The sequence below is a fragment of the Hyla sarda genome, chromosome 4 (assembly GCF_029499605.1).
Source record: "Hyla sarda isolate aHylSar1 chromosome 4, aHylSar1.hap1, whole genome shotgun sequence".
Classification (NCBI taxonomy): domain Eukaryota; kingdom Metazoa; phylum Chordata; class Amphibia; order Anura; family Hylidae; genus Hyla; species Hyla sarda.
In genome coordinates, this window is record NC_079192.1 from 156,919,543 (window position 1) to 156,947,407 (window position 27,865).

At 44.2% G+C, this 27,865-nt stretch overlaps 2 protein-coding genes across 10 annotated transcripts in view; one reads left to right on the top strand and one right to left on the bottom strand.

Moving 5' to 3' along the window:
* Positions 1 to 1,743, bottom strand: part of LOC130368600 (threonine--tRNA ligase 2, cytoplasmic-like) — a 55,623-nt gene extending 53,880 nt beyond the window's left edge. The window contains 2 exon segments of the mRNA XM_056572507.1: positions 1,265 to 1,563; positions 1,566 to 1,743. Coding sequence (XP_056428482.1) covers positions 1,265 to 1,563; positions 1,566 to 1,593 — 327 coding nt within the window. The 5' untranslated portion in view covers positions 1,594 to 1,743.
* TJP1 (tight junction protein 1) overlaps positions 1,138 to 27,865 on the top strand; it is a 637,810-nt gene continuing 611,082 nt past the window's right edge. For 8 of the 9 annotated variants that reach the window (XM_056572485.1, XM_056572486.1, XM_056572488.1 and 5 more), the window contains exon 1: positions 23,229 to 23,664. In XM_056572485.1, the coding sequence (XP_056428460.1) occupies positions 23,244 to 23,664 (421 nt within the window). In that variant the 5' untranslated portion in view covers positions 23,229 to 23,243. Of the gene's footprint in view, positions 1,193 to 23,228; positions 23,665 to 27,865 lie in introns of those variants that run through there. The other variant, XM_056572491.1, reaches the window with a different exon arrangement.

Here is a 27,865-nt window from a genome sequence, read left to right on the forward strand (position 1 = left end):
GTACGGCCCCTCCACTAACTGCTATGGAACCATGTACTGTACGGCCCCTCCACTAACTGCTATAGAACCATGTACTGTACAGCCCCTCCACTAACTGCTATGGAACCATGTACTGTACGGCCCCTCCACTAACTGCTATGGAACCATGTACTGTACAGCCCTCCACTAACTGCTATGGAACCAAGTACAGTACGGCCCCTCCACTAACTGCTATGGAACCCATGTACTGTACAGCCCCTCCACTAACTGCTATAGAACCATGTACTGTACAGCCCCTCCACTAACTGCTATGGAACCATGTACTGTACAGCCCCTCCACTAACTGCTATGGAACCAAGTACTGTACAGCCCCTCCACTAACTGCTATGGAACCATGTACTGTACAGCCCCTCCACTAACTGCTATGGAACCATGTACTGTACAGCCCCTCCACTAACTGCTATAGAACCATGTACTGTACAGCCCCCTCCACTAACTGCTATGGAACCATGTACTGTACAGCCTCCTCACTAACTGCTATGGAACCATGTACTGTACAGCCCCTCCACTAACTGCTATGGAACCAAGTACAGCCCCTCCACTAACTGCTATGGAAACCATGTACTGTACAGCCCCTCCACTAACTGCTATGGAACCATGTACTGTACAGCCCCTCCACTAACTGCTATAGAACCATGTACTGTACAGCCCCTCCACTAACTGCTATGGAACCATGTACTGTACGGCCCCTCCACTAACTGCTATGGAACCATGTACTGTACGGCCCCTCCACTAACTGCTATGGAACCATGTACTGTACGGCCCCTCCACTAACTGCTATAGAACCATGTACTGTACAGCCCCTCCACTAACTGCTATGGAACCATGTACTGTACGGCCCCTCCACTAACTGCTATGGAACCATGTACTGTACAGCCCCTCCACTAACTGCTATGGAACCAAGTACAGTACGGCCCCTCCACTAACTGCTATGGAACCATGTACTGTACAGCCCCTCCACTAACTGCTATGGAACCAAGTACAGCCCCTCCACTAACTGCTATGGAACCAAGTACAGTACCACTACCAGAGAGAGTGAGCGGAGCAGCAGCAGCACATGCTCAGTCACTTCTCCATTCATAAGGGGAGACCTGCTCTACACCCTCTCACTGCTGTGTATGGAAATGGCAGCTTGGTATTAGGCTGGCACATGGTATACATCCGTTAGCAGGCAGCAGCAGGGAGGGCACACCGCACACATAGGGCACACTGCACCCGCGCTCACCTCGCCATTGTCCGGACAGGCCTCCCCGTCAGTCTGCTCCCCGGCCTGCTCCCCGTCGGTCTGCTCCCCGGCCTGCTCCCCGTCAGTCTGCTCCCCGGCCTGCTCCCCGTCAGGCCCCGCTCTTTCCTGCTCCTCCTGCAGGCTGCGCTGGAGATGCGCTATGCGGTACTTGAGCTTCTCGTTCTCGGCCCTCAGCTGCTCCAGCTCCGGGCTCGGGTTCTCCTGCACGGTGCCCTGGGTCCCCAGGTCCAGGAGGCGGCCGATCTCATCGCTCAGCCGGCGGATCTCCAGCTCCTGGACGTGAGACGGTCTGCGATCTGGGCGGCCATAATCCCTGTGATCGGAGAGACGGAGACAGCTGCGGGCCTGACACGCTGCACGGGCGGGATGCTCTGCAGCGAATGGAGCAATGCTCTGCAGCCATTAATATCGCCTGTGGGGTAGACTACATGTGTATACAGCCAAAAGCCTCCAATCACCAGCGCACATGTATACAGCCAGCATCTTATAACGTCATTCCCTGTTATTCTTCTTTTGTTTATTATAATAATAATAATAATTATTATTATTATCATCAATATTTTTAATAAAGGAATGGCATGCACATTTGGTTTTACAATGGCTTAAGTGCTGTGTATATATATATTTTTTTAGTAATACAGTAAAATATCCCTTAGCGGACACCTCCCAATAGCTGACAGTTTTTAACCCCTTGGGGACGGAATCTATTAAGACCCTAAGGACGGGAGCATTTTTTGCACATTTGACCTCTATCACTTTAACCCCTTAAGGACCGAGCCCTTTTTCACCTTAAGGACCAGAGCATTTTTTTGCAATTCTGACCACTGTCACTTTAAACATTAATAACTCTGGAATGCTTTTAGTTATTATTCTGATTCCGAGATTGTTTTTTTGTGACATATTCTACTTTAACTTAGTGGTAAAATTTTATGGTAACTTGCATCCTTTCTTGGTGAAAAATCCCCAAATTTGATGAAAAAAAAATTTGCATTTTTCTAACTTTGAAGCTCTCTGCTTGTAAGGAAAATGGATATTCAAAATAAACATTTTTGGGTTCACACATACAATATGTCTACTTTATGTTTGCATCATAAAATTTATGAGTTTTTACTTTTGGAAGACACCAGAGGGCTTCAAAGTTCAGCAGCAATTTTGAAATTTTTCACAAAATTTTCAAACTCGCTATTTTTCATGGACCAGTTCAGGTTTGAAGTGGATTTGAAGGGTCTTTATATTAGAAATACCCCATAAAAGACCCCATTATAAAAACTACACCCCCCAAAGTATTCAAAATGACATTCAGTAAGTGTATTAACCCTTTAGGTGTTTCACAGGAATAGCAGCAAAGTGAAGGAGAAAATTCAAAATCTTCATTTTTTACATTCGCATGTTCTTGTAGACCCAATTTTTGAATTTTTGCAAGGGGTAAAAAGGAGAAAATTTTTACTTGTATTTGAAACCCAATTTCTTTTGAGTAAGCACATACCTAATATGTCTATGTTAATTGTTCAGTGGCGCAGTAGAGGGCCTCAGAAGGGAAGGAGCGACAAATGGTTTTTGGGGGGCATGTCACCTTTAGGAAGCCCCTATGGTGCCAGGACAGCAAAAAAAACAAACATGGCATACCATTTTGGAAACTAGAGCCCTCAGGGAACGTAACAAGGGGTAAAGTGAACCTTAATACCCTACAGGTGTTCACGACTTTTGCATATGTAAAAAAAATAATTTTTTTTTACCTAAAATGCTTGGTTTCCCAAAATTTTTACATATTTAAAAAGGGTAATAGCATAAAATACCCCCAAAAATTTGAAGCCCAATTTCTCCCGATTCAGAAAACACCCATATGGGGGTGAAAAGTGCTCTACTGGCGCACTACAGGTCTCAGAAGAGAAGGAGTCACATTGGCTTTTTGAAAGCAAATTTTGCTCTGGGGCATGCCGCATTTAGGAAGCCCCTATGGTGGCCAGGACAGCAAAAAAAGTTAAGTGAACCTTTATACCCCACAGGTGTTTCATGACTTTTGTATATGTAAAAAAAAATTTTTTTTTTTTACCTAAAATGCTTGTTTTCCCAAAAAATTTACATTTTTAAAAAGGGTAAAAGCAGAAAATAGCCCCCAAAATTTGAAGCCCAATTTCTCCCGAGTACGGCGATACCCCATATGTGGCCCTAAACTGTTGCCTTGAAATACGACAGGGCTCCAAAGTGAGAGCGCCATGCGCATTTGAGGCCTAAATTAGGGACTTGCATAGGGGTGGACATAGGGGTATTCTACGCCAGTGATTCCCAAACCAGAGTCCCTCCAGCTGTTGTAAAACTCCCAGCATGCCTAGACAGTAAGTGGCTATCTGGCAATACTGGGAGTAGTTGTTTTGCAACAGCTGGAGGCTCCGTTCTGGAAACAGTGGCGTACCAGACGTTTGTCATTTTTATTGGGAGGGGGGGCTGTGTAGGGGTATGTGTATATGATGTGTTTTTTACTTTTTATTTTATTGTGTGTTAGTGTAGTGTTTTTAGGGTACAGTCGCACGGGCGGGGGTTCACAGTAGTTTCTCGCTGGCAGCTTGAGCTGCAGCAGAAAATTTGCCGCAGCTCAAACTTGCAGCCGGATACTTACTGTAATCCTCCGCCCATGTGAGTGTACCCTGTACGTTCACATTGGGGGGGGGGGCATCCAGCTGTTGCAAAACTACAACTCCCAGCATGTACGGTCTATCAGTGCATGCTGGGAGTTGTAGTTTTGCAACAGCTGGAGACACACAGGTTGTGAAACACCGAGTTTGGTAACAAACTCAGTGTTTTGCAACCAGTGTGCCTTCAGCTGTTGCAAAAGCTACAACCCCCAGCATGTACGGACAGCGGAAGGGCATGCTGGGTCTTGTAGTTATGCAACAGCCGGAGGCATACTACATTGGCTGGGGATGCTGGGGATTGTAGTTATGCAACAGCTGGAGACACACTGGTTTGCTACTTAACTCACTTAACTCAGTGTGCCTTCAGCTGTTGCAAAACTACAACTCTCAGCAGTCACCGACAGCCAACGGGCATGCTGGGAGTTGTAGTTATGCAACCACCAGATGCACCACTTCAACTCCCAGCATGCACTTTAGCTGATTGTGCAAGCTGGGAGTTGTAGTTATACAACAGCTGAAGGTACACTTTTCCATTGAAAGAATGTGCCTCCAGCTGTTGCAAAACTACAAGTCCCAGCATGCCCATAAGGGCATGCTGGGAGTTGTGGTGGTCTGCCTCCTGCTGTTGCATAACTACAGCTCCCAGCATGCCCTTTTTGCATGCTGGGAGCTGTTGCTAAGCAACAGCAGGAGGCTGTCACTCACCTCCTGCTGCTGCTCAGGAAACAGGTCAGTCCCTCGCCGCCACCGCTCCTGGGGCCCCGATCCCAACAGGGATGCCGGGGATCGGGGTCCCCAGCACCCGGGGTCTTCTGCCCGCACCCGCTCACGTCCTCCGGAAGAGGGGCGGAGCGGGTTGCGGGAGTGACACCCGCAGCAGGCGCCCTGATTGGTCGGCCAGGAATCCGGCCGACGAATCAGGGCGATCGTGAGGTGGCACCAGTGCCACCTCACCCCTGCTGGCTCTTGCTGTTCGGGGCCGTCTCTGACGGCCCCGATCAGCCAGTAATTCCGGGTCATCGGGTCACTGGAGACCCGATTGACCCGGAATCCGCCGCAGATCGCTGGACTGAATTGTCCAGCGATCTGCGGCAATCACCGACATGGGGGGGCATAATGACCCCCCTGGGCGATATGCCGGGATGCCTGCTGAACGATTTCCCCCTCCGGCCAAGGGCGGATCCAGAGTGGAGTCTCGGGAGGGGCACTATTAGAGTATTTTGTGTTGGCGGACAGAAAACAAGATGTTGCTCACAGAACTTACAATATTATTAAATGTATCATACAGTCCTAACCTTGTTTAAGACTCTTAGGCCATGCTCACATGTCAGAATAATAATCAAATATACCAATTGCCACAGAATGGGAAAGTGCTAAAGAAATTTTTACCATTTAAAACTACAGCTCCCAGTATGACCTAAGCAGTGGTAAGGGGATACTGGGAGTTGTTGTTTCACCCATCATAACTGCAGAACTTACAAGTGACTACAGCTCTGATGGGACATAGTGAGGAGAATACAGAATGATATCAGTGACTACAGATGACCTCTTCTCTATAGTGAGGAGAATACACAATGATATCAGTGACTACAGGTGATGTCTTCTCTATAGTGAGGAGAATACAGAATGATATCAGTGACTACAGGTGACATCTTCTCTATAGTGAGGAGAATACACAATGATATCAGTGACTGCAGGTGACCTCTTCTCTATAGTGAGGAGAATACAGAATGATATCAGTGATTACAGGTGACGTCTTCTCTAGTGTTGAGCGGCATAGGCCATATTCGAATTCGCGAATATTCGCGAATATATGGACGAATATTCGTCATATATTCGCGAATATTCGCATATTCGTTATATTCTCGTTTTATTTTCGCGTATAGGAAAATACACGCATGCGAAAATTAGCATATGTGGAAATTCGCATATGCGAAAATTAGCATATGCTAATTTTCGCATATGCGAATTTTCGCACGCCAGTCTCACACAGTAGTATTACAGCCTTCTTTACACCATACAAGCTGGAAGCAGAGAGGGGTGATCACTGTGATGTGTACTGTGAAGAAAAAAAAACAAAACAAAAACGAATATTCGTAATTACGAATATATAGCGCTATATTCGCGAAATTCGCGAATTCGCGAATATGCGATATTCGCGAATAATATTCGAATTGCGAATATTCGCGAGCAACACTAGTCTTCTCTATAGTGAGGAGAATGTACAATGATATCAGTGATTACAGGTGACGTCTTCTCTATAGTGAGGAGAATACACAATGATATCAGTGATTACAGGTGACGTCTTCTCTATAGTCTTTCCTTATCTAATTCAGCTTGTACATACCGCCAGGATTTTTTCCAGCTAAATCTTCTCTCTGCAGAACTTGATGCCCAGACGTCTCCTCACTATGTCAGCGCATTCTGATCCTCTATATGAAAACAATAATTATAATACTGCCAAACAGTGTATTCTTTGAATATAATACTGGCACACACCCTCTGAATATAATTCTGACACACTGTACCCCCTGAATATACAACACACTGTACCCTCTGAATATAATACCGCCATACACTGTACCCTCTGTATATAATACTATCACACACTGCACCCTCTGAATATAATACTATCACACACTGTGCCCTCTAAATATAATACTACCACACACTGTACTCTCTGAATATAATACTACCACACACTGCACCCTCTGAATATAATACTACCACACACTGTGCCCTCTAAATTTAATACTACCAAACACTGCACCCTCTGAATATAATACTATCACACACTACACCCTCTAAATATAATACTATCACACACTGTACCCACTGAATATAATACTACCACACACTGTGCCCTCTAAATCTAATACTACCACACAGTGCATTCTCTGAATATAACTTGCTGTGCAGTGCACCCCCTGAGTAAAATACCGTAATGTATTGTGGCCCCTAAAAAACGTACCACCCCAGAAATTCCTCATAATATACACTATACTTCTGAAAGGCAAAACACTCTGTGCCTTCACATATAGTAATAATGCCCCATCTTGTGCCCCTACATATAATAATTATGACCCGTCCTGTTCCCCCCACATAATAATGCCCTCGGTGCTGTGCCCTTCACATATAATGCTCCTGTCATGTGGCCCACACATTTAATGCCCCCTGTGCTGTGCCCTTCACATATAATGCCCCCATTCTTTGCCCTCACATATAATGCCTCCATCATGCGCCCCTCATATATAAAGCCCCCATCATGCGTCCCGCACATATAATGCCCCCATCATGCGTCCCGCACATATAATGCCCCCTGTGCTGTGCCCCTCACATATAATGCCCCCATCATGCGCCCTCACATATAATGCCCCCTGTGCTGTGCCCTTCACATATAAAGCCCCATGTCCAGTCCCCTCGGGGCATTATATGTGAGGGGCACAGCACAGGAGGCATTATATGTGAGGGTCGCATGATGGGGGCATTATATGTTTGGAGCACATGACAGGAACATTATATGTGAGGGGCACAGCACAGGGGGCATTATATGTGAGGGGCGCATGATGGGGGCATTATATGTGAGGGGCACAGCACAGGGGGCATTATATATGAGGGGCGCATGATGGGGGCATTATATATGAGGGGCGCATGATGGGGGCATTATATGTGAGGGGCAAAGAATGGGGGCATTATATGTGAGGGGCACATGGCAGGAGCATTATATGTGAGGGGCACAGCACAGAGGGCATTATATGTGAGGGGCGCCCGATGGGGGCATTATATATGAGAGGCGCATGATGGGGAATTATATGTGAGGGGCACAGCACAGGGGGCATTATATGTGTGGGACACAGCACAGGGGGCAATATATGTGAGGGGAACAACACAGGGGGCAATATATGTGAGGGGCACAGCACAGGGGGCATTATAAGAGTGGGGCACAGCACAGGGGGCATTATATCATATAATGCCCCCCTGTGCTATGCCCCACACATATAATGCCCCCTGTGCTGTGCCCCACACATATAATTTATATGTGAGGGGCACAGCACAGGGGGCATTATATGTGAGGGGCACAGCACAGGGGGCATTATATGTGAGGGGCACAGGACAGGGGGGGGGGGGCATTATATCATATAATGCCCCCCTGTGCTGTGCCCCACACATAAATTATATGTGTGGGGCACAGGGGGCATTATATATGTGTGGCACAGCACAGGGGGCATGTGAGGGGCACAGCACAGGGGACATTATATGTGAGGGGCACAGGACAGGGGGGCATTATATCATACAATGCCCCCCTGTGCTGTGCCCCACACATATAATGCCCCCTGTGCTGTGTGCCCCACACATATAATTTATATGTGTGGCACAGCACAGGGGGCATTATGTGAGGGGCACAGCACAGGGGACATTATATGTGAAGGGCACAGGACAGGACAGGGGGCCCCATGTCATGTGCTCTTCACATATAATGCCCCCTGTGCTTTGCCCTGCAGACCCTCATTAAATATTCCCTTTTCTCTGACCCCCCCTCCTCCTCCTAACAGTGGCGCATATCCTGTTTCCCTGGGCCCTGAGCATAACCTTACTTACACTATGCAGGCCGCGGGGACGGGTCCTCCAGGCGCCGGCGCGATGATGTGACGTCATCGCGCCGGCCTTTAGTGGATCTCATCCCCGCAGCACACACGCTGCGTGTGTGTAAGGTTAGTGAATGGTGGAGCCGGAGCTTACAGCTTCGGCTCCACCATGCTAGGGAGCAAGGGGGCAGCAATCTCGGGGGGGGGGGGGGGGGGCAATTGCCCCGTTGCCCCGTTGCCCCCCCCCCCTGGATCCGCCACTGCCTCCGGCTAGCGGCGGGGGCCGGAAATGCTCAGGGCGTATCCATACGCCCTCGGTCCTTAAGGACTTGTAAACGGGGGCGTATGGATACGCCCTATGTCCTTAAGGGGTTAAAGGGGTACTCCGGCCCTGAGACATCTTATCCCCTATCCAAAGGATAGGGGACAAGATGTTTTATTGCAGGGGTCCCGCCGCTGGGGACCCCTGCAATCTTGTATTCGGCACGCCATGGTGCCAGCTCACAACCAGCCAGGTGGCGACCACAGGGCCGGAATATCGTGATGTCAAGACTCTGCCGTGTGACATCACCCCCCGCCCCCTTGTGTGATGTCACCCACCGCCCCCGCTATGCAAGTCTATGGGAGGGGGCGTGACGGCACTCCTCTTCTGGGCCTTGTAGTTTGCCAGCAGAGCTCTTTACATCGACATAAGGGGCATTTCCATACTCAGAAGAAATGGGGTTATACATTTTGGGCTTTTTTCCTATTAGCCCTTGTGAAAATGAAAAATTTGGGGTAACACCAGCATTTCAGGGGGAAAAAAAACAAATATTTAATTTTCACATCCAACTTTAACGAAAATTCGTGAAAGACCTGTGGGGTCTTAAGGCTCAATGTACCCCTTTACATTCCTTAAGGGGTGTAGTTTCCAAAATTGGGTCACACCTGGGTGTTTTTTTTTTTGCATTTATGTCAGAACCGCTGTAAAATCAGCCATCCCTGTGCAAATCACCAATTTAGGCCTCAAATGTACATAGTGCGCTCTCACTCCTGAGCCTTGTTGTGCGCCCGCAGAGCATTTTACGCCCACATATGGGGTATTTCCGTACTCAGGAGAAATTGTGTTACAAATTTTGGGGGTCTTTTTTTCCTTTTAACACTCGTGAAAATAAAAAGTAAAGGACAACACCAGCATGTTAGTGTAACATTTTTTATTTTTTACACTAACAGGCTGGTGTAGACCCTAACTTTTCCCTTTCATAAGAGGTAAAAGGAGAAAAATCCAAATCCAAAATTTGTAACGCAATTTCTCCTGAGTACGGAAATACCCCATATGTGGCACTAAACTGTTGCCTTGAAATATGACAGGGCTCCAAAGCAAGAGAGCGCCATGCGCGTTTGGGGTCTAAATTAGGACTTTGCAATAGGGGCGGACCAAGATACAAGGATGGGGTTTGTCGCCACCAAAACCCTACGGCAGTGTTTCCCAAACAGGGTGCCTCCAGCTGTTGCAAAACTCCCAGCCTGCCAGGACAGTCAATGGCTGTTTTGCAACATCTGGAGGCTCCGTGTTAGAAACACTGCCGTATGAGACGTTTTTAATTTTTATTGGGGGGGGGGGGGGGGGGGGGGTGTAACTGTGTAGGGGTATATGTATATGTAGTGTTTTACTTTTTATTTTGCGTTAGTGTAGTGTTTTTAGGGTACATTCACATGGCGGGGGTTCACAGTGAGTTTTCCGCTGGGAGTTTGAGCTGCAGTGGAAAATTTGCCGCACTTGTAGAAGGAAACACACTGTACATTCACATGGGGGGGGGGGGGGGCAGGAGGCCGTACATTCTGGGAGTTGTAGTTTTGCACAGCAGTAGACACACTGGTGGGGAACCACTGGGTTAGGAAACAGACTCTAGCTCAGTGATTCCAACCCGTGTACTTCCAGCTATTGCAAAACTACAACTCCCAGCATGTACGTTCAGTCAGTGCTTTCTGGGAGTTGTAGTTTTGCAACAGCTGGAGGCACACGGGTTGGAATCACTAAGTTAGGAAACAGATTCTAGCTCAGTGTTTCCCAACCAGTCTGCCTACAGCTGTTGCAAAACTACAATTCTCAGCATGCACTGACAGCCAAAAGGCATGCTAGGAGTTGTAGTTCTGCAACAACTTGGGAAGAACAGTTTTGAGACCGCTAAGTTGTGGACTCCAAACTGTAGCCCTCCAGATGTTGCAAAACTACAACTCCAAGCATGTCCAGACTGTCCAAGCATGCTGGGAGTTGTAGTTCTGCAACATCTGAAGGGCCAGATATTGCAGAACTACACGCCCAGCATCCCTGACAGTCTGGGCATGCTGGGAGTTGTAGTTTTGCAACATTTGGAGGGCTACAGTTTGGAGACCACTGTATAGTGGTCTCCAAACTGTGCCACTTCAGATGTTGCAAAACTACAACTCCCAGCATGCCCAGACAGTCAGTGCATGCTGAAAGTTGTAGTTTTGCAACATCTGGAGGACCACAGTTTGGAGACCACTACACAGTGGTCTCCAAACCGTGGCGCTCCAGATGTTGCAAAACTACAACTCCCAGCATGCCCGGACAACCAAAGGCTGTCTGGGCATGCTGGGAGTTTTAGTTTTGCAACTTTTAGAAGGCCACAGTGAGGATCACTTACCGGCGATCTTCACTGCAGCCTCCTCCGCCGCACTTTTCGGCCGCACTCCTCTTGATGGTCTCTCGCGCCGCCGCTGCTCTGATGCCGATGCCGCTGCGCTCTGGTAAGCCGGTTCTTCACCCCCCCCTCGCCGCACTTGTTTCTCCCCCGCTCTGCCCTCACATATATTGCCCCCTGTGTTGTTCCCCTCACATATATTGCCCCCTGTGCTGTGTCCCACACATATAATGCCCCCTGTGCTGTGAACCTCACATATAATTCCCCATCATGCGCCCCTCATATATAATGCCCCCATCGTGCGCCCCTCACATATAATGCCCTCTGTGCTGTGCCCCTCACATATAATGCCCCCATTCTTTGCCCCTCACATATAATGCCCCCATCATGCGCCCCTCATATATAATGCCCCCATCATGCGCCCCTCATATATAATGCCCCCTGTGCTGTGCCCTTCACATATAATGCCCCCATCATGCGCCCCTCACATATAATGCCCCCTGTGCTGTGCCCCTCACATATAATGTTCCTGTCATGTGCTCCAAACATATAATGCCCCCATCATGCGCCCCTCACATTTAATGCCTCCTGTGCTGTGCCCCTCACATATAATGCCCCCTGAGGGGACTGGACATGGGGCTTTATATGTGAAGGGCACAGCACAGGGGGCATTATATGTGAGGGCGCATGATGGGGGCATTATATGTGAGGGGCACAGCACAGGGGGCATTATATGTGCGGGACGCATGATGGGGGCATTATATGTGCGGGACGCATGATGGGGGCTTTATATATGAGGGGCGCATGATGGAGGCATTATATGTGAGGGCAAAGAATGGGGGCATTATATGTGAAGAGCACAGCACAGGGGGCATTAAATGTGTGGGCCACATGACAGGAGCATTATATGTGAAGGGCACAGCACAGAGGGCATTATTATGTGGGGGGAACAGGACGGGTCATAATTATTATATGTAGGGGCACAAGATGGGGCATTATTACTATATGTGAAGGCACAGAGTGTTTTGCCTTTCAGAAGTATAGTGTATATTATGAGGAATTTCTGGGGTGGTACGTTTTTTAGGGGCCACAATACATTACGGTATTTTACTCAGGGGGTGCACTGCACAGCAAGTTATATTCAGAGAATGCACTGTGTGGTAGTAACCCTCCCGCCCCCAGCTACCAATGGCAGGGGATAGGAGGAGGTGGCGCCCTGCCACCTCGCTCCTATCATTTAGCATGGTTGGAGCTGTCTGTGACAGCTCCGATCACTGTTATTTTCCGGGCGATCGGGTCACCAGTGATCGCCAACATGGGGGGAGTCTCAGGACCCCCCCAGGCATTGCCACGGGATGCCTGCTGATAGATAGCAGTAATCCAGGTCTGGTCCCCGCCCGGTGCGCGGCAGGGACCGACATTCCCACGGGCGTACAGGTACGCCCTCCGTCCTTAAGTACAGGACACGAGGGCGTACTTGCGCCCTCCATCCCCAACAGGTTAAGGACCACAGGTTCTTTCATTTTTTCCTCCTCACCTTCTAAAAATCATAACGCTTTAAATTTTCCACTTACAGACTCATATAAGGGTTTGTTTTTTGCGCCACCAATTTTACTTTGTAATGACATCAATAATTTTACCACAAAATCTACGGCGAAACCAGAAGAAAAATATTTGTGAGGTTAAATTGAAAAAAAAAAACCCTGCATTTTGTAACTTTTGGGGGCTTCCGTTTCTACGCAGTGCACTTTTCAGTAAAATTACATCTTATCTTTATTCTGTAGGTCCATAAGATTAAATTAATACCCAACTTATATAGGTTTGATTTTATTTCTGTAAATTTTTTTTTACTTTAAGCACGAAAATTTGTAGGTTTAAAACTTCCTTTTCTGACCCCTATAACTTTTTTATTTTTCTATATACGGGGCTATATGAAGGCTCATGATCTGAAGTTTTCATCGGTACCATTTTTGTTTTGATGGGACTTTTTGATCGGTTTATATAAATTTTAGTATACAAAGTGACCAAAAACATGCAATTTTGGACTTTGATATTTTTTTTTACGTGTATGCCATTGACTGTGTTTCAATTAATATTATATTTTTATAGTTTAGACATTTACGCATTCGGCGATACCACATATGTTTATATATGTGTATTATGTTTTTTTTTTTGTATTATGTTATATATATATATATATATATATATATATATATATATATATATATATATATATATATATATATAGTAGTTAGGAGTAGCCGTATTAGTCCAGTGATGCAAAATAGATAGAACGTGTGTTTTCTCCTTGTGAGCTCAGAAATGCTTATGACTTGATAAAGGGAGGAGTCCCGAAAGCTTGTCTCCACATAATCTTGTTAGTCCAATAAAAAAGGTATTACAAGATACTGCAACTACCGATGATTTTGCATTTTATATATATATATATATATATATATATATATATATATACACACAGTGACCCCCCCGACCTACGATGGCCCCGACATATGATCAAATCGACATACAATGCTTTTTTATGTCGGGGCCATCGCATTAAGTGCTATCTGGCAGCGCAAAATGCTTAAGCTGCTGCCGGATAGCAGCTTAATGTTCCCCATGTAAGTATTACTTACCCCTCCACGATGCTCCGGGGTGCCCTCCGGGTCCAGCGCTGGTCTTCCGGTGTCTTCTCGGCCCTCTCCGATGACGTCAATACGCTGCTGCGCACGTCATCCAAGAAGGCTGTTTCTGGTTGAAAGTCACTGCGGGCGGGCAATTAGAAAGGTAAGCGCAGCCGTGCGGAGAAGCTGGATGCGGTCGGGGGTTGCGGGATATTCGGCGTGGGGGGCGGGGGGCGGCTCTGCTCCTCTATCAACATGCTGGGCGGGCAGGGGATATAATTAGATGGGGGGGTGCGGCTTTTTGCTTGACGCGCTCCCTATACATGTGTTATCTCGGCAGCGCTGGGCGGTTGCGGCAACAGACAGAGCGGCGCTCACCTCAAGAGGGCGCTATAGGCGGCCGCCTACTTTGTCTATAGGCAAAGCCAGCCCTGATAGAACCACATTGATCTGTGTGCTCTGCACTTGATTGATAAAGCCTGGTTCGGCCAGGCTTTATAAGTCTCAGAGACATGGATGGCAGAGGAAGAAATGTAATTCCTCCGGCTACCTCAACTGAATGGTGGTCCTCTTAGTATGGGACTCCAGTGCTTGTGAATGCAAAGGATGATTGTCAGTGGCTGAAGGAGGCAGATTAGACTTAGTAGATTCTATGGAACAAATCCAGACACATTTTGGGGAGAAATCCTTTTTCAATGGCAGAATGCATTCTGCGCTGGAGTCCCATGCTAAGAGGACCACCATTCAGCAAGATACCCAGAAAGCCTTTTCTACTGCACGAGGACGCGGCTGCCGCGAGAGCTGTGAACATCCCCGCTCCCGCGATCCTACACCCTCACTGCCGCGACCTACCTACCAGGAGCCAGACGCAGTTCCGAGCCATTCATCCACCGGTCCAACGGGATACCACCTGCCAGGAGGACAAATACCCCATCAACAGACGGGACAATTCATAAGAAGATCGCAGGTATTGTGGGGCTGTGGTTAGGATCCAAAAGCTGGAACCCTTTGGGATCTCCAGAATGGCCCAAATTTCCCTGTACACGACAGAGTGCGGGGTCGACATACCCCCTTCATGCATTGTCTATGGGATCGCCTGGGATACATGAGCATTGTACTCTTACTAGTGTATCTCCGGTGCTCTCATAGAAAGTGCATAAAGAAGGCATGTCGGCCCCGCACTCCTTGCACAGGGAGATTCAAGCCCTGTTCTGGAGATCACCGGGGGAGGGATCTTTGGGGGCGGTGTCAGGAGTAAGGTTTGGTAGCTGACTAATTTGCAACTATGTTAAAGGACAAGTCTCATGCCCAAAATTACAGAAAAAGTTATCCCCTATCCTGCGGATAGGGGATAACTTTTTCTGTAATTTTGGGCATGAGACTTGTCCTTTAAGAATCACATTGGCTAACACATGGGGGATAGTTGTTTAAAAAGACAGTAACCATTTAAGGTAAACTAGGCTGAGAAACATATGAGTCTAATGTAAGAATTTCTCACTATGTTCCAACCAGGAATAGTGGCCACATACCCTCACGTGACCAGCCATGTTCTCTATGGCACTATGCGTGGTAAACTTAGAATCAGACTTTGTTGGTCAGCACATAGTTAGATTTCTATATAGACCAGCACAGTCAATGGAAGGATCCATAGGAAAAGGTCAGGCTGTTATCTTTTTCCCCTACACACTGCTACCATCACTTGGTCTACTATGGGACCAGATGGCATTTGGCATTTACAAAAACTACAGATGTTTACTAGACCTGACATCTGTCACTTAAGAGGAGAAACAACATATAGAGTATCCTTGCTGATGGATTACTAATGGCAGAATAATTCTTGTAGGATTGTAATAATCTCTATTGTTAATCCTGTTTCATTAAGTAGAAGCATTTTAGGGATTTATAGCACTAGGAAAACAAGATTCATGAGATGTGCAATTACTAAAGTGTGTATAATGCTCTGTGGCCAATGCATGAGAATACAGTGACAGCCTGAAGAAATGGTTCATATGACTAGCCTTATAGAGAAGCCATAGTGTCTGTATTTGTCACGAGTCCTAATGCTGAAGTGGGATGTTTTTATAGTATACAAAGAATATTGTGGCATTTATGTGGATACAGGATGACATTTTTCTGTTTGCATTATCAAATTGATTTTTATTGTGTTGTTTTGGAGCCAACATGCACCAAGTCTATATGGGTACAAGTCTAATGCTTTTTAAGAAAATAAATATTAAAGGAGATTTTAAAGGTTACAAAGGCCGGTGTCTCACATGCCAGTGAAATTCTACTGGCTCTAGATTAGACAGAATTATTAAAGGGGTACTCCCGTGGAAAACTTTTTTTTTAAATCAACTGGTGCCAGAAAGTTAAACAGACTTGTAAATTATGGCACAGAAGGAAAATGAAAAAGTCGGCAGACTCCCCATAACTTCTTTTTCAGGGTAGCTTCTTTATTGTATACTCACACATAAAACATTGTGCAGATGGGGGAGAGTGATCACGGTGGGGGGCATTCACTGTCATGCGACAGAATCTGTTTCACTCAATACTCAAGCTTCCTCTTTCCTGGAAAACTTGGAATACTATGCCGTAGATTTGTAAATTACTTCTATTAAAAAATCTTAATCCTTCCAGTACTTTTTAGGGGCTATATACTACAAAGGAAATTCTTTACTTTTTAGATTTCTCTGATGTCATGACCACAGTACTCTCTGCTGACCTCTGCTGTCCATTTTAAGAACTGTCCAGAGCAGGAGAAAATCCCCATAGCAAACATATGCTGCTCTGGACAGTTCCTAAAATGGACAGAGGTGTCAGCAGAGAGCACTGTGGTCATGACATCAGAGAAATCTAAAAAGTAAAGCATTTCCTCTGTAGTATATAGCCCCTAAAAAGTACTGGAAGGATTAAGATTTTTTAATAGATGTAATTTACAAATCTGTTTAACTTTCTGGCACCAGTTGATTCCACGGGAGTACCCCTTTAAGAGGTTCATCCTTCTGGCTGCCCCATGATCCTCTTACTGAAAGTTTTGGAGATGGCCTCAAAAAATGTATCCTATACTCTAAAAATATCCTTACCCTAAAAATGTCCTATCCAGTATACTACCCAGGGAGTATCAAAGTAACTGCCCTAAATAGGGCGACACCTTTCCTGACTTATCCCTTATGCCTTACACTGTAAACACCTATCACTTCCTCATGCATTTCATCCATTAAAGGTTCATTAGGGGAATACAGTGGTAAACTGATCATCCAACAATAAATGTAAAAAAAAGGGCTGGATACGTTTCCTGAAAAGGCGCAGTGGAGTATTGGGTATGATGCAGAAACAAAAGTGTCTGATGAGTTTCATAGAGAGCTTACTCATCTATTTTTGTTATTCCAAAAGATTTCAATTGAGAAGGCCATATACAAATGATATGAAGAGACAGGGGAATGATTTCTCAGCTTTTGGAAACACTATAAACACAAAATCTATCTTACCACTCCATTCCCTTGCTATGGTATTGCTGAAGATATCAGAGTAGTAATTACAGTGCTCCACTATCTTCAGTAATCTGTATAATGGGAAACTGAGCATGTGTATTGCTACTCTATTTACTTGGCGGACAAGGAACCTGCGCTGTAAGGTGGAGCCACCATGGATTGGAAACTAAATGGGAGCTGTCACTGTCACTGTGATATGTTGTAGAGAATGAGATGGGAGATGTGTGCGCTTAGCAGATTCTCTCTCATTCTGTGACCTGGATGGACACATAATGTAAGTCTATAGGACAGTTCACATCGGAGGGGAATTCTTGAGTTACAAGATTGGCCAGGAAGTTTACCTGTATCCTGCTGCCGAAGCCAAGTGCATCTAAAGCTTTAAAGGGGTACTCCAGTGGAAAACCATTTTGTTTTTTTAAGTCAACTGGTGCCAGAAATATTTGTAAATTTCTTCTATTTAAAAATCTTAATCCTTCCAATTCTTATCAGCTGCTGTATGCTCCACAGGAAGTTGTATTTCTTTTTGAAGTTCTTTTCAGGCTGACCACAGTGTTCTCTGCTGACACCTCTGTCCATATCAGTACCTGTTCAGAGTACAAGCAAATCCCCATAGCAAACCTCTCCTGCTCTGGACAGTTCCTGACATGGACAGATGTGTCAGCAGAGAGCACTGTGGTCAGACTGAAAAGAACTCCAGAAAGAAATACAACTTCCTGTGGAGCATACAGCAGCTAAAAATTAGTGGAACAAGAGAGAGAATAATGGCCGCTGCTCCCTTATATGGGCAAGGGCAGGGTGAATCTGAATGGTCCGAATACCTGTCATTCACTCGTACACAGAATGATGGGATTGCATACGTCACAGGGACCTCCACAGGTCCTCAAGCAGAAATACCATAGAGTTCACCCAGTCACGTGACCCGCAGGTCCCGACACGCCACGCGCAGGTAATTAACTATTCATTTACATTTATATATTGCTAACAATCTCATTGTTTCTTACATCTTTACCATTCCTTTTTTGTATATTTGTATTTTTCTTGAAACATATATCTGATTGTTTCATATGGACAACTGCTTTACTTTTACTTTACACGTTTTTTTTTTTACTTTTTATGTATTTAAACATTCTTATTCTCTACCTTATTTTCTCTCTCTGTCTCTCTCTCTCTCTCCCTCTTTCACTCTGCCTGATGATTTTTTATTTTTGGCAAACAGACAGTAGTAGTAATTTTTTTAGACCAGGTCAGGAGGTGGTCTAGACTTGCATTTTTTTGTGTGCCATTTGTGGCAAAATTTGGGCAAAAATCTAAAACACGCAGATAATAAATTTGTGATCACTGCATCTGTCACTTTAAAAAATGGTCTTGCAACACCAAAAGGTAAAAATGACAGATTTTAGAACTTGTAAAAAAAAACACAAAAAAACCTGCAATTAGCGCAAAAATTTGAAAGATTAACAAATGTAGACTGAAAAAAGCAATAGAACACAATGATAAATAACCCCCACAGTCCTTTAGAATGGTATGTCAATAAATATGATGTGCCATATTCCCACAAAAAACAATGGGCTGCTAATTACTTGTGGTTTTCATACATATTCCAATGGGAAATATGCATTAAGCTATACTATGGGGATTTTCTAATATTTATTGCAAAGTATATACTATTCATCCCTATCTTAGGCTTGGTTTAAACTTAGGTCCAAGCTGTTTTTTTTTTTTTGTCCTGTTAGGATTCTGGAAAATGCTGGACACTATATGGAAACCTGGCTTAAGTTAATGGGGTTTCCCGAGATCCATTGGTGTCTGTCTTGCACTAGACTGCTTAACTTCATTTACGCCTCGTGAATGGAACATGGAGGAGGCCCCAAACAGAGCTCTGATGTAAGGCTGAACCTAACCCCTTTAGGGGTTATCCAGGAATAGAAAAACAGAGCCACTTTCTATCAAGAACTGCTCCCAGTCTGTCTCCAGGTGGTATACCAATACGGGGTGGTATACAAATAAGCTAAAAATTACTGGAAGGATTAAGATTTTTAAATAGAAGAAATTAACAAAGCTGTTTAACTTTCTGGCACCAGTTGACTTGAAAAAAAATAGTTTCCCACTGGTGTACCCATTTAAATCTCATACACACAGTGCTAAAAAAAACATATATGGGCAGAAATTGACTGTGGTGTGGACTTCAAATCCACAGCATGTCAATTTTGGTGTCATAAACATTGTGGATTTATTTTGTGGTCACAGGGAAGGGGTCCCCCCTCCGAGGATCTGGGACACACGTCCTAGATCCCCAGGTAAGCGCTGCTCTAAACTGTCTGTGTGACTTTAAGATGCACACAGTTGGACTACTCCACTAAATGGTGCCAGGACTCGGATCAAACAATACATCACCTGTGAGTCACTTACTATCTGCAGCACCTGTATAGAACTGGTATCTTCCTTTATAATAATTCTTTATATTTTAGTATATATAGCGCACACAGATTCCGCAGCACTGTAGACTCATATTGGTCCCTGTCCCCATTGGGGCTCACAATCTAAACCTATCACTATTTTTTGGAAGTGTGGGAGAAAACCCATGCAAACACAAAGAGAACTTACAACTCTTTGCAGATGTTATCCTTGGTAGGATTTGAATCTCAGCGTTGCAAGGCAACACTGCTAACCACTGAGCCACCATACTTCCAATACAGTATGTATGGTGATAATATTCCTCCTTGTATACTGGTATTATTGGTAGTATTAGTCTCAGTATACAGGACTTGGTCAGTTACAGTATGATGGTAATATGTATGGTGATAATATTCCTCGTTGTATACTGGTATTATTGAAGGAAGGATTGTCCGGCACCATGTATGCTCTAAAAGATTGCTTTTATTCATGCCATAGCAAGGAAACAGACATCACAGGACTGTGGTAATTACCACAGTCCTGTGATGTCTGTTTCCTTGCTATGGCATGAATAAAAGCAATCTTTTAGAGCATACCTGGTGCCGGACAATCCTTCCTTCTATACGCTGTTGAAGCCGGGGCGGGACCGGCGGGTCCGTGACAGCACAGGTGTGTCGGAGATTCGGCTCCGGAGGTGAGCGGATACCACTGCATTTGGACGTATACTGGTATTATTGGTAATATTGGTCTCAGTATACAGGATTTGGTCAGTAACAGTATGCTGGTAATATGTATGGTGATAATGTTCCTCCTTGTATACTGGTATAATTGGTAATATTGGTCTCAGTATAAAGGATTTGGTCAGTAACAGTATGATGGTTAGAAAAAGGTGATAATATTCCTCCTTATTTACTGGTATTATTGGTAATATTGGTCTCAGTATAAAGGATTTGGTCAATAACAGTATGATGGTTATATGTATGGTGATAATATTCCTCATTGTTTACTGGTATTATTATTGGTCTCAGTATACAGGACTTGGTCAGTTACAGTATGATGGTAGTATGTATGGTGTTATTTGCTCCTTGTAGAAGGGTGTTATTTGGTAACTGTATGACTGTTATATTTAGTTATACAGTAATTTCATGCTTCAAAAAATAGTCTTACATTTAAGACTAAGATGTACACACAGTTGGACTATGCCATTGAATGCTGCCGGGACTCCCAATGCAGGGAGTATCCCTGTCTCAAGCTGCATGAACTGGAAGGTCAGACAGGAGCAGGGAATTGGCAGGGGAGCACATTGTTGGGAGGATGCAGGAGACTAGCATGACATGGGACCATTACATATTATTATCACACACCCATGTCTGTTCAGACTATTTCCAGGAGCTTAGGAGAAGAAAATATGGTGTCACGGCAACATCTATGGGCAAATGTGATGCAGGATGCCGTATGGAATATGCCCACATGCCCAAACTGTATCTTATATCCAGGTTAGGGTGCTTTCACACCACGTTTTGTACTTACGGTTCCCGAATTCGGCTGGGAGGAGGGGGGCGGGGCTTAATCACGGCACCCGCACTCAGCCGTATTCGGGAACCGTATTTAATGCATGTCTATGAGCCGACCGGAGTGAACCGCAGCCTCCGGTCGGCTGCGTTTTCGTCCGTATGCGGTTTCCCGACCGTAGGCAAAAACGCGGTTGACCACGTTTTTGCATGCGGTCGGGAAACCGCATACGGCCGAAAACGCAGCCGACCGGAGGCTGCGGTTCACTCCGGTCGGCTCATAGACATGCATTAAATACGGTTCCCGAATACGGCTGAGTGCGGGCGCCGCAATTAAGCCCTGCCCCCCCTCCTCCCAGCCGTATTCGGGAACCATAAGTACAAAACGTGGTGTGAAAGTACCCTTAGAGACAGCCCAACAAGATTCAAGTCCCCCCTTTTATTTGTATTGTTTTCCCCAATAAACGTATTGTTTCCTATAATATCCCTTACATATATCATCATTACATTTATACATATAGGCTGGCATTTCTCATTGTAGGTGTAAGTGAAGCATTTTTCTGCACCTTTTTTTTGTGTGCTGGTAATGTGTAGGAGCACCACATTTATTAAATGGCCACAGAGCATTTGATACATTTTGTGCAGGTCACATTTTCTGAAATTTCTCTCTTCACATACACCTAACAGCTAAGCTAAGTCTGGGCTGGTGTCGTTTTAGAGACTTTCAGTGGGTTTGCGCCTTTTTTGAGCCTTTTCACAAAAAGGCGCAGTTCATAAAACTCTTCCATATCGTGTGTATTGCCAAAATAAGTGGATTGCAACACAAAATCTGCAGAATTGTATAAACCGAAAGGCGCAAATAAACCCTCCTTGCGCCTTTTTTGCGCCTTTTGTAGACACAAAAAAACTGTCTAAAGACAATGATTAATGTCGGCCATAAAGTTTCATTCAGTACAAATCCTTCCTGGTGCATTTTTTGTGTTAATAAGTATATATGTACCTTAAGACTACATGCAAGTTTTTGGAATAGATACAGTGGTCCCTCAACATACGGTGGTAATCCGTTCCAAATGGACCATCGTTTGTTGAAACCATCGTATGTTGAGGGATCTGTGCAATGTAAAGTATAGGACAGTGGTCTACAACCTGCGGACCTCCAGATGTTGCAAAACTACAACACCCAGCATGCCCGGACAGCCAACGGCTGTCCGGGCATGCTGGGAGTTGTAGTTTTGCAACATCTGGACGTCCGCAGGTTGAAGACCACTGGTATTGGAGGTTATACTCACGTGTCCCCGTCGCTCCGGACCGCCACTGCTCGTCACCGCTGCCCTGGATGTCACCCTCCATCGCTGTCGCCGCGTCCCCGGGGTGTCCCTGACGCTCTGGCAAGGCCTCTGCTTCCCCGGCATCCTCGCTCTCCGTCGCCGCCATCACGTCGCTACGCACACCGCTCCTATTGGATGACGGGACGGCGTGCGCAGCGACGTGATGATGACGATGGAGAGCGCCGACGATGCAGGGGATGCCGAAGAGGACGCGCCGGAGCCCCGAGGACAGGTAAGTGATCGTCAGCGGACCACACGGGGCACCGTAAATGGCTATCCGGTGGCAGCTGAAGCAGTCTGCGCTGCCGGATAGCCTTTTATGCGATGGCCCCGACATACAAAAGCATCGTAGGTTGATGGCCTCTGAGAGGCCATCGTATGTTGAAATGATCGTATGTCGGGGCCATCGTAGGTCAGGGGGTCACTGTACTCTACTGTATTTCTGAAGATGTGATGTTATAGCTCCATCATTTCAAGAATTATTGTATTGGCTTATGCTCGTGAAGCCTCATTTTTTTTTATTTAATCCATGCACGAATTGTTTACCAAGCATATGAAAGCCTTTTTTCCTTATGGTTCAGAAGACAACAGCATTTGTAAGGGACTTATTAGTGCCAAGTAATCCTCTTAAGTAACTGCGCACAGTAAAGCAGTGTGCATCCTGGTGTGGAGAAGGCCCTCATTGTGGAGGAAGAATTATATGAATTACAGGAGCAGAATGCAGTTTCGTTCCTTCTTCTTGCATTATGTGCATATTACATCATGAGGATCCCTGTTTGGAACATGCGGCATTGGAATTCCACATCCTCCAGTACAAACTCAAGATGCTGGGCAGGTCTGCAAAGTCTTGGTTTCACAACATTGCATGTCCAGTAAGAAGAGAGAATGAAGATGGGAAGAAATGGCCTTCAGTCATCCTGAACAATCACAGAGAGAAGATACTTGGGGAGTTGGATGTGAATAAGGTTCTATCCTATCTTGTGTATGAAAAAGTGTTTTCTTTGGACGAGTATAGAGACGTTCTTTCTCATGATAACAGTAAGAAGAGAGCTGAAGTTTTCCTTGATAAACTTGCAGTCAAAGGTCCCAGTGCATTTTGTGCATTTTGCTCAATTTTGGAGGAGATTTCACCTCATTTGCTGTCAGGATTAATACCAGATTGTAAAGGTAAGTAAGACGAGTAGACTAGTCTCAGATAATATAGTGTTAAAGTATAGAAAAGAAAACCAAGTAAATACCCATAATAGCACAATATTTATTATTAACACTTAAAAGCATTTTAGATTTGGATTTTGCAATAATATATGTAGTAGTCGATATACGGTGCAAGGTTAAATGGGAGGACAGATGCATATCATGCGTACAACACAACGAACAATGGCAGCATGGATTATTGATAAATATTCAATGCAACACTATAAAAATTAGCAGCTTCTTCAATGTCACATTTGTGCATTTGCTGGTGATTGCCTACACAATTATATTATCATTTTTATGAATAAAGTGCCAGTGAATTCCCTATCACTTTGCAGACCAATATTTTTGTCTGCATGTAGCATTTTCTGAAGCGTTGTACAGAGATATTCCAACAATTCACATCAATCTTTGCCCCCATACAGGACTCAAAATCCTCAAGTCAAATGAAAAAAGTCAAGCAAAAAGACATTTTCCCAATTAAAATGCTTTACTATGTTGAAAATGACAGTGAAGTGTAGTTTTTATTTTGTGGTTTTTTTTTCCGACAGATATTTTTCCATGGTATTTACTTATGTTTTCCTACGTTTTGCTTATTTTACAACTGTTCTGAGCTGATGGTTTTTTCAGAGCTTAAATCCACCACATTTTATGTGGAAACCTTAGTAATAATGTTGGGGCGGATGTCAGGTATACGCCCCCTTTGTAAGGGACACACCCCTTTTGTAGAGGACATGTCTTCTAATCCCAAACGACATGCCCCTTTTTTGGGTTTTCTAAGAAAATTGAAAAGTTGGGTTTATTGGATTTTTTTGGCTGCCAAATCTGGCACAGCTTTAGGTGCTAAACCTGGAAAAAAAAAAAAAAAAGACATCAGGAACATGTTAGTAAATAACCCCCATAGTCTTTTGGTTACCCTGTTTAAAATTGTATAAAAAGTGGAAAATAACTAAAAAATTCGTAGGTATAAAAAAAAAAAGGTAACTGTTAAACAAAGACAATGCTTCATTGAGCAATTAAAAAAGTTAAAAGTTATGGCTCTCAGAATATGGAAGCATGAAAAATTTCTATATACATATATATATATATACACACACACATACACACACACACATATTTATATTATAAATACTTTTTCCAACATGAGTTGCCTCCATAGAATCTGCGAGGAAAACATCTAAGGCTCTGCACTTTTCCAGCATCATTCTTCTTTTCCCTACCCTAAAAATAATTCCTCCCTTGGTGCCCTGCATCGTAAGATTGATTCAGTAAGTTGCTTTAGGGCAAAGGTAGGTGGACTGGGTGGGTGTGAGTAGGGAGACAGGCATTCCAAATAGGTGAAATCCCCCATAAAGGTAGATGCCCCCAGTAGGTAGGTCATTTCCCTCCAATAGGTAAGGTATTTTCTAATGTCTGCAGTAGGTAGGTAATTACCACCCATTAGTTGGATGCCTAATGTGCAGATTAGAAAGGTCCCCCCTATTTGGTAGATGCCCCTATTGGACAGGTTGTCACCATTAAACAGCCCCCATTAGATAGATGTCCCCATTAAACAGGTCACCCCCAACAAGATATATTTGATTTTTGTGATGCCATCATGTACTGCCTACACCAGAAATCCTGCAAAGCTGTAATACAGTACAGGAGCAGGCAGTCCAGCCATAGACAGGAGTCCCTGCTGCTGAATGTACACTAGATAGTGCACTTGTTTGCCTCCCCACTCACATTACATTCGTAGGGGTCAAAAATGTATAATTATGTGATTGTCAGACCTTGCGCCCCTAAGAATTTTGTGCTCAGGTCAACCATCCCCCCCTGCTCCCCAACACTACACCTCTGGGCACAGCTGCTTCCAGCCACACTGGCTGAGCTCTCCTCCTGCCCAGATGCCATTTTTGACCGTTTGAATTCAGGAAGAAGCCCTATGCTCAGGCTTGACAGACAGGAGTTGGGTAGCCACAGCATTCACACCCCTCATGACTGGATACCAGTCATGTCTCACAGGTTGTTTACACAATGACTTAGGCTGTGCAGCCACAGATCAGTGTCATGCCATTTACATCTAGCCTGATCAGTGTGTCATGCCATTTACATCTAGCCTAATTGCTGCAATGCACAAGTTGCTATGGCAGGTTTTAGTCTATCTGCCCAATTGTTCTAAAAGGAATAAAAGGGTGCACATGTGTACAAAAGCAGGTAGGTGGTGCTATTGTCCTGCAGTAACATTATTTACCTTCTAACAATGATCTTGAATCCAAATCATTTTTAAAAGAAGCTGAGTAACATTTTTATTTGTTGTGGGATCTGACCGGTAAACTTTAACCCTCATCTCTGAGGATATGATCTAATTGTTGACAGTAAATATATGTCTCCTGCAGAGTTGTATTATGGCCTTATGCTCAGAGGGGGTAATTTATCAGTAATGATCTTGGCTAGATCATATTTTTTGTTTGTCTAGATGTGTTTTTTTTTTGGAGGTGCTGCTCCAAATTTATCATATTGTCGCAGTGGTCATGATAAATTTCACGCAGATCTGCACCCAGATGATTTTCTACCCCGCTTTCAGATCACGTCTACCCTGCTTCTGAGGAGCTTGTTTGTGTGTTTTAATTTTAAGGCAAATTAATGTCTACAAGAAGGTCTGCAAAGAGAGTCTCACATTTGAGCAGTGGTTTACCTTGCCGCAGGCCAGGAAAAAAAAAATATTGTTCGAGAGACGGAGGTTTACAGATTATTATTATTTTTTAACCTTTCACTTTTTATTTTATTTTGCTATAATCACTTTGTCGGATATTTTTTGTAAACTTGGGCACATGAAATTGTGAGATGCTGGCCATTGCTAACAATCTAATTGTTTCTTACGTCTTTACCATTCCTTTTTTGTATGTTTGTATGTTTCTTAAAAAATATATCTGGTTGTTTCATATGGACAACTGCTTTCCTTCTACTTTACACGTTTTTTTTTTTTTTTACTTTTTATGTATTTAAACATTCTTATTCTCTACCTTATTTTCTCTCTCTGTCTCTCTCTCTCTCCCTCTTTCACTCTGCCTGATGATTTTTTATTTTTGGCAAACAGACAGTAGTAGTAATTTTTTTAGACCAGGTCAGGAGGTGGTCTAGACTTGCATTTTTGGTGTGCCATTTGTGGCAAAATGTGGGCAAAAATCTAAAACACGCAGATAATAAATTTGTGATCACTGCATCTGTCACTTTAAAAAAAATGGTCTTGCAACATCAAAAGGTCAAAATGACAGATTTTAGAACTTGGAAAAAAAACCACAAAAAAACCTGCAATTAGCGCAAAAATTTAAAAAATTCACAAATGTAGACTGAAAAAAGCAATAGAACACAATGATAAATAACCCCCATGGTCCTTTAGAATGGTATGTGAATAAATATGATGTGCCATATTCCCACAACAAACAATGGGCTGCTTATTACTTGTGGTTTTCATGCATATTCCAATGTGAAATATGCATTAACCCTGTAAGGACCAAGCCCATTTTGGCCTTAAGGACCGGAGCGTTTTTTGCACATCTGACCACTGTCACTTTAAACATTAATAACTCTGGAATGCTTTTAGTTATCATTCTGATTCCGAGATTGTTTTTTCGTGACATATTCTACTTTAACATGGTGGTAAATTTTTGTGGTAACCTGCATCCTTTCCTTGTGAAAAATCCTAAAATTTGATGAAAAATTTGAAAATTTTGCATTTTTCTAACTTTGAAGCTCTCTGCTTGTAAGGAAAATGTATATTACAAATAAAAACATTTTTTATTCACATATACAATATGTCTACTTTATGTCTGCATCATAAAAGTGACGAGTTTTTACTTTTGGAAGACATCAGAGGGCTTCAAAGTTCAGCAGCAATTTTCCAATTTTTCACAAAATTTTCAAACTCACTATTTTTCAGGGACCAGTTCAGGTTTGAAGTGAATTTGAAGGGTCTTCATATTAGAAATACCCCACAAAAGACCCCATTATAAAAACTGCACCCCCAAAAGTATTCAAAATGACATTCAGTCATCATTTTAACCCTTTAGGTGTTTCACAGGAATAGAAGCAAAGTGAAGGAGAAAATTCACAATCTTCATTTTTTACACTCGCATGTTCTTGTAGACCCAATTTTTTTATTTTTACAAGGGGTAAAAGGAGAAAATGTATA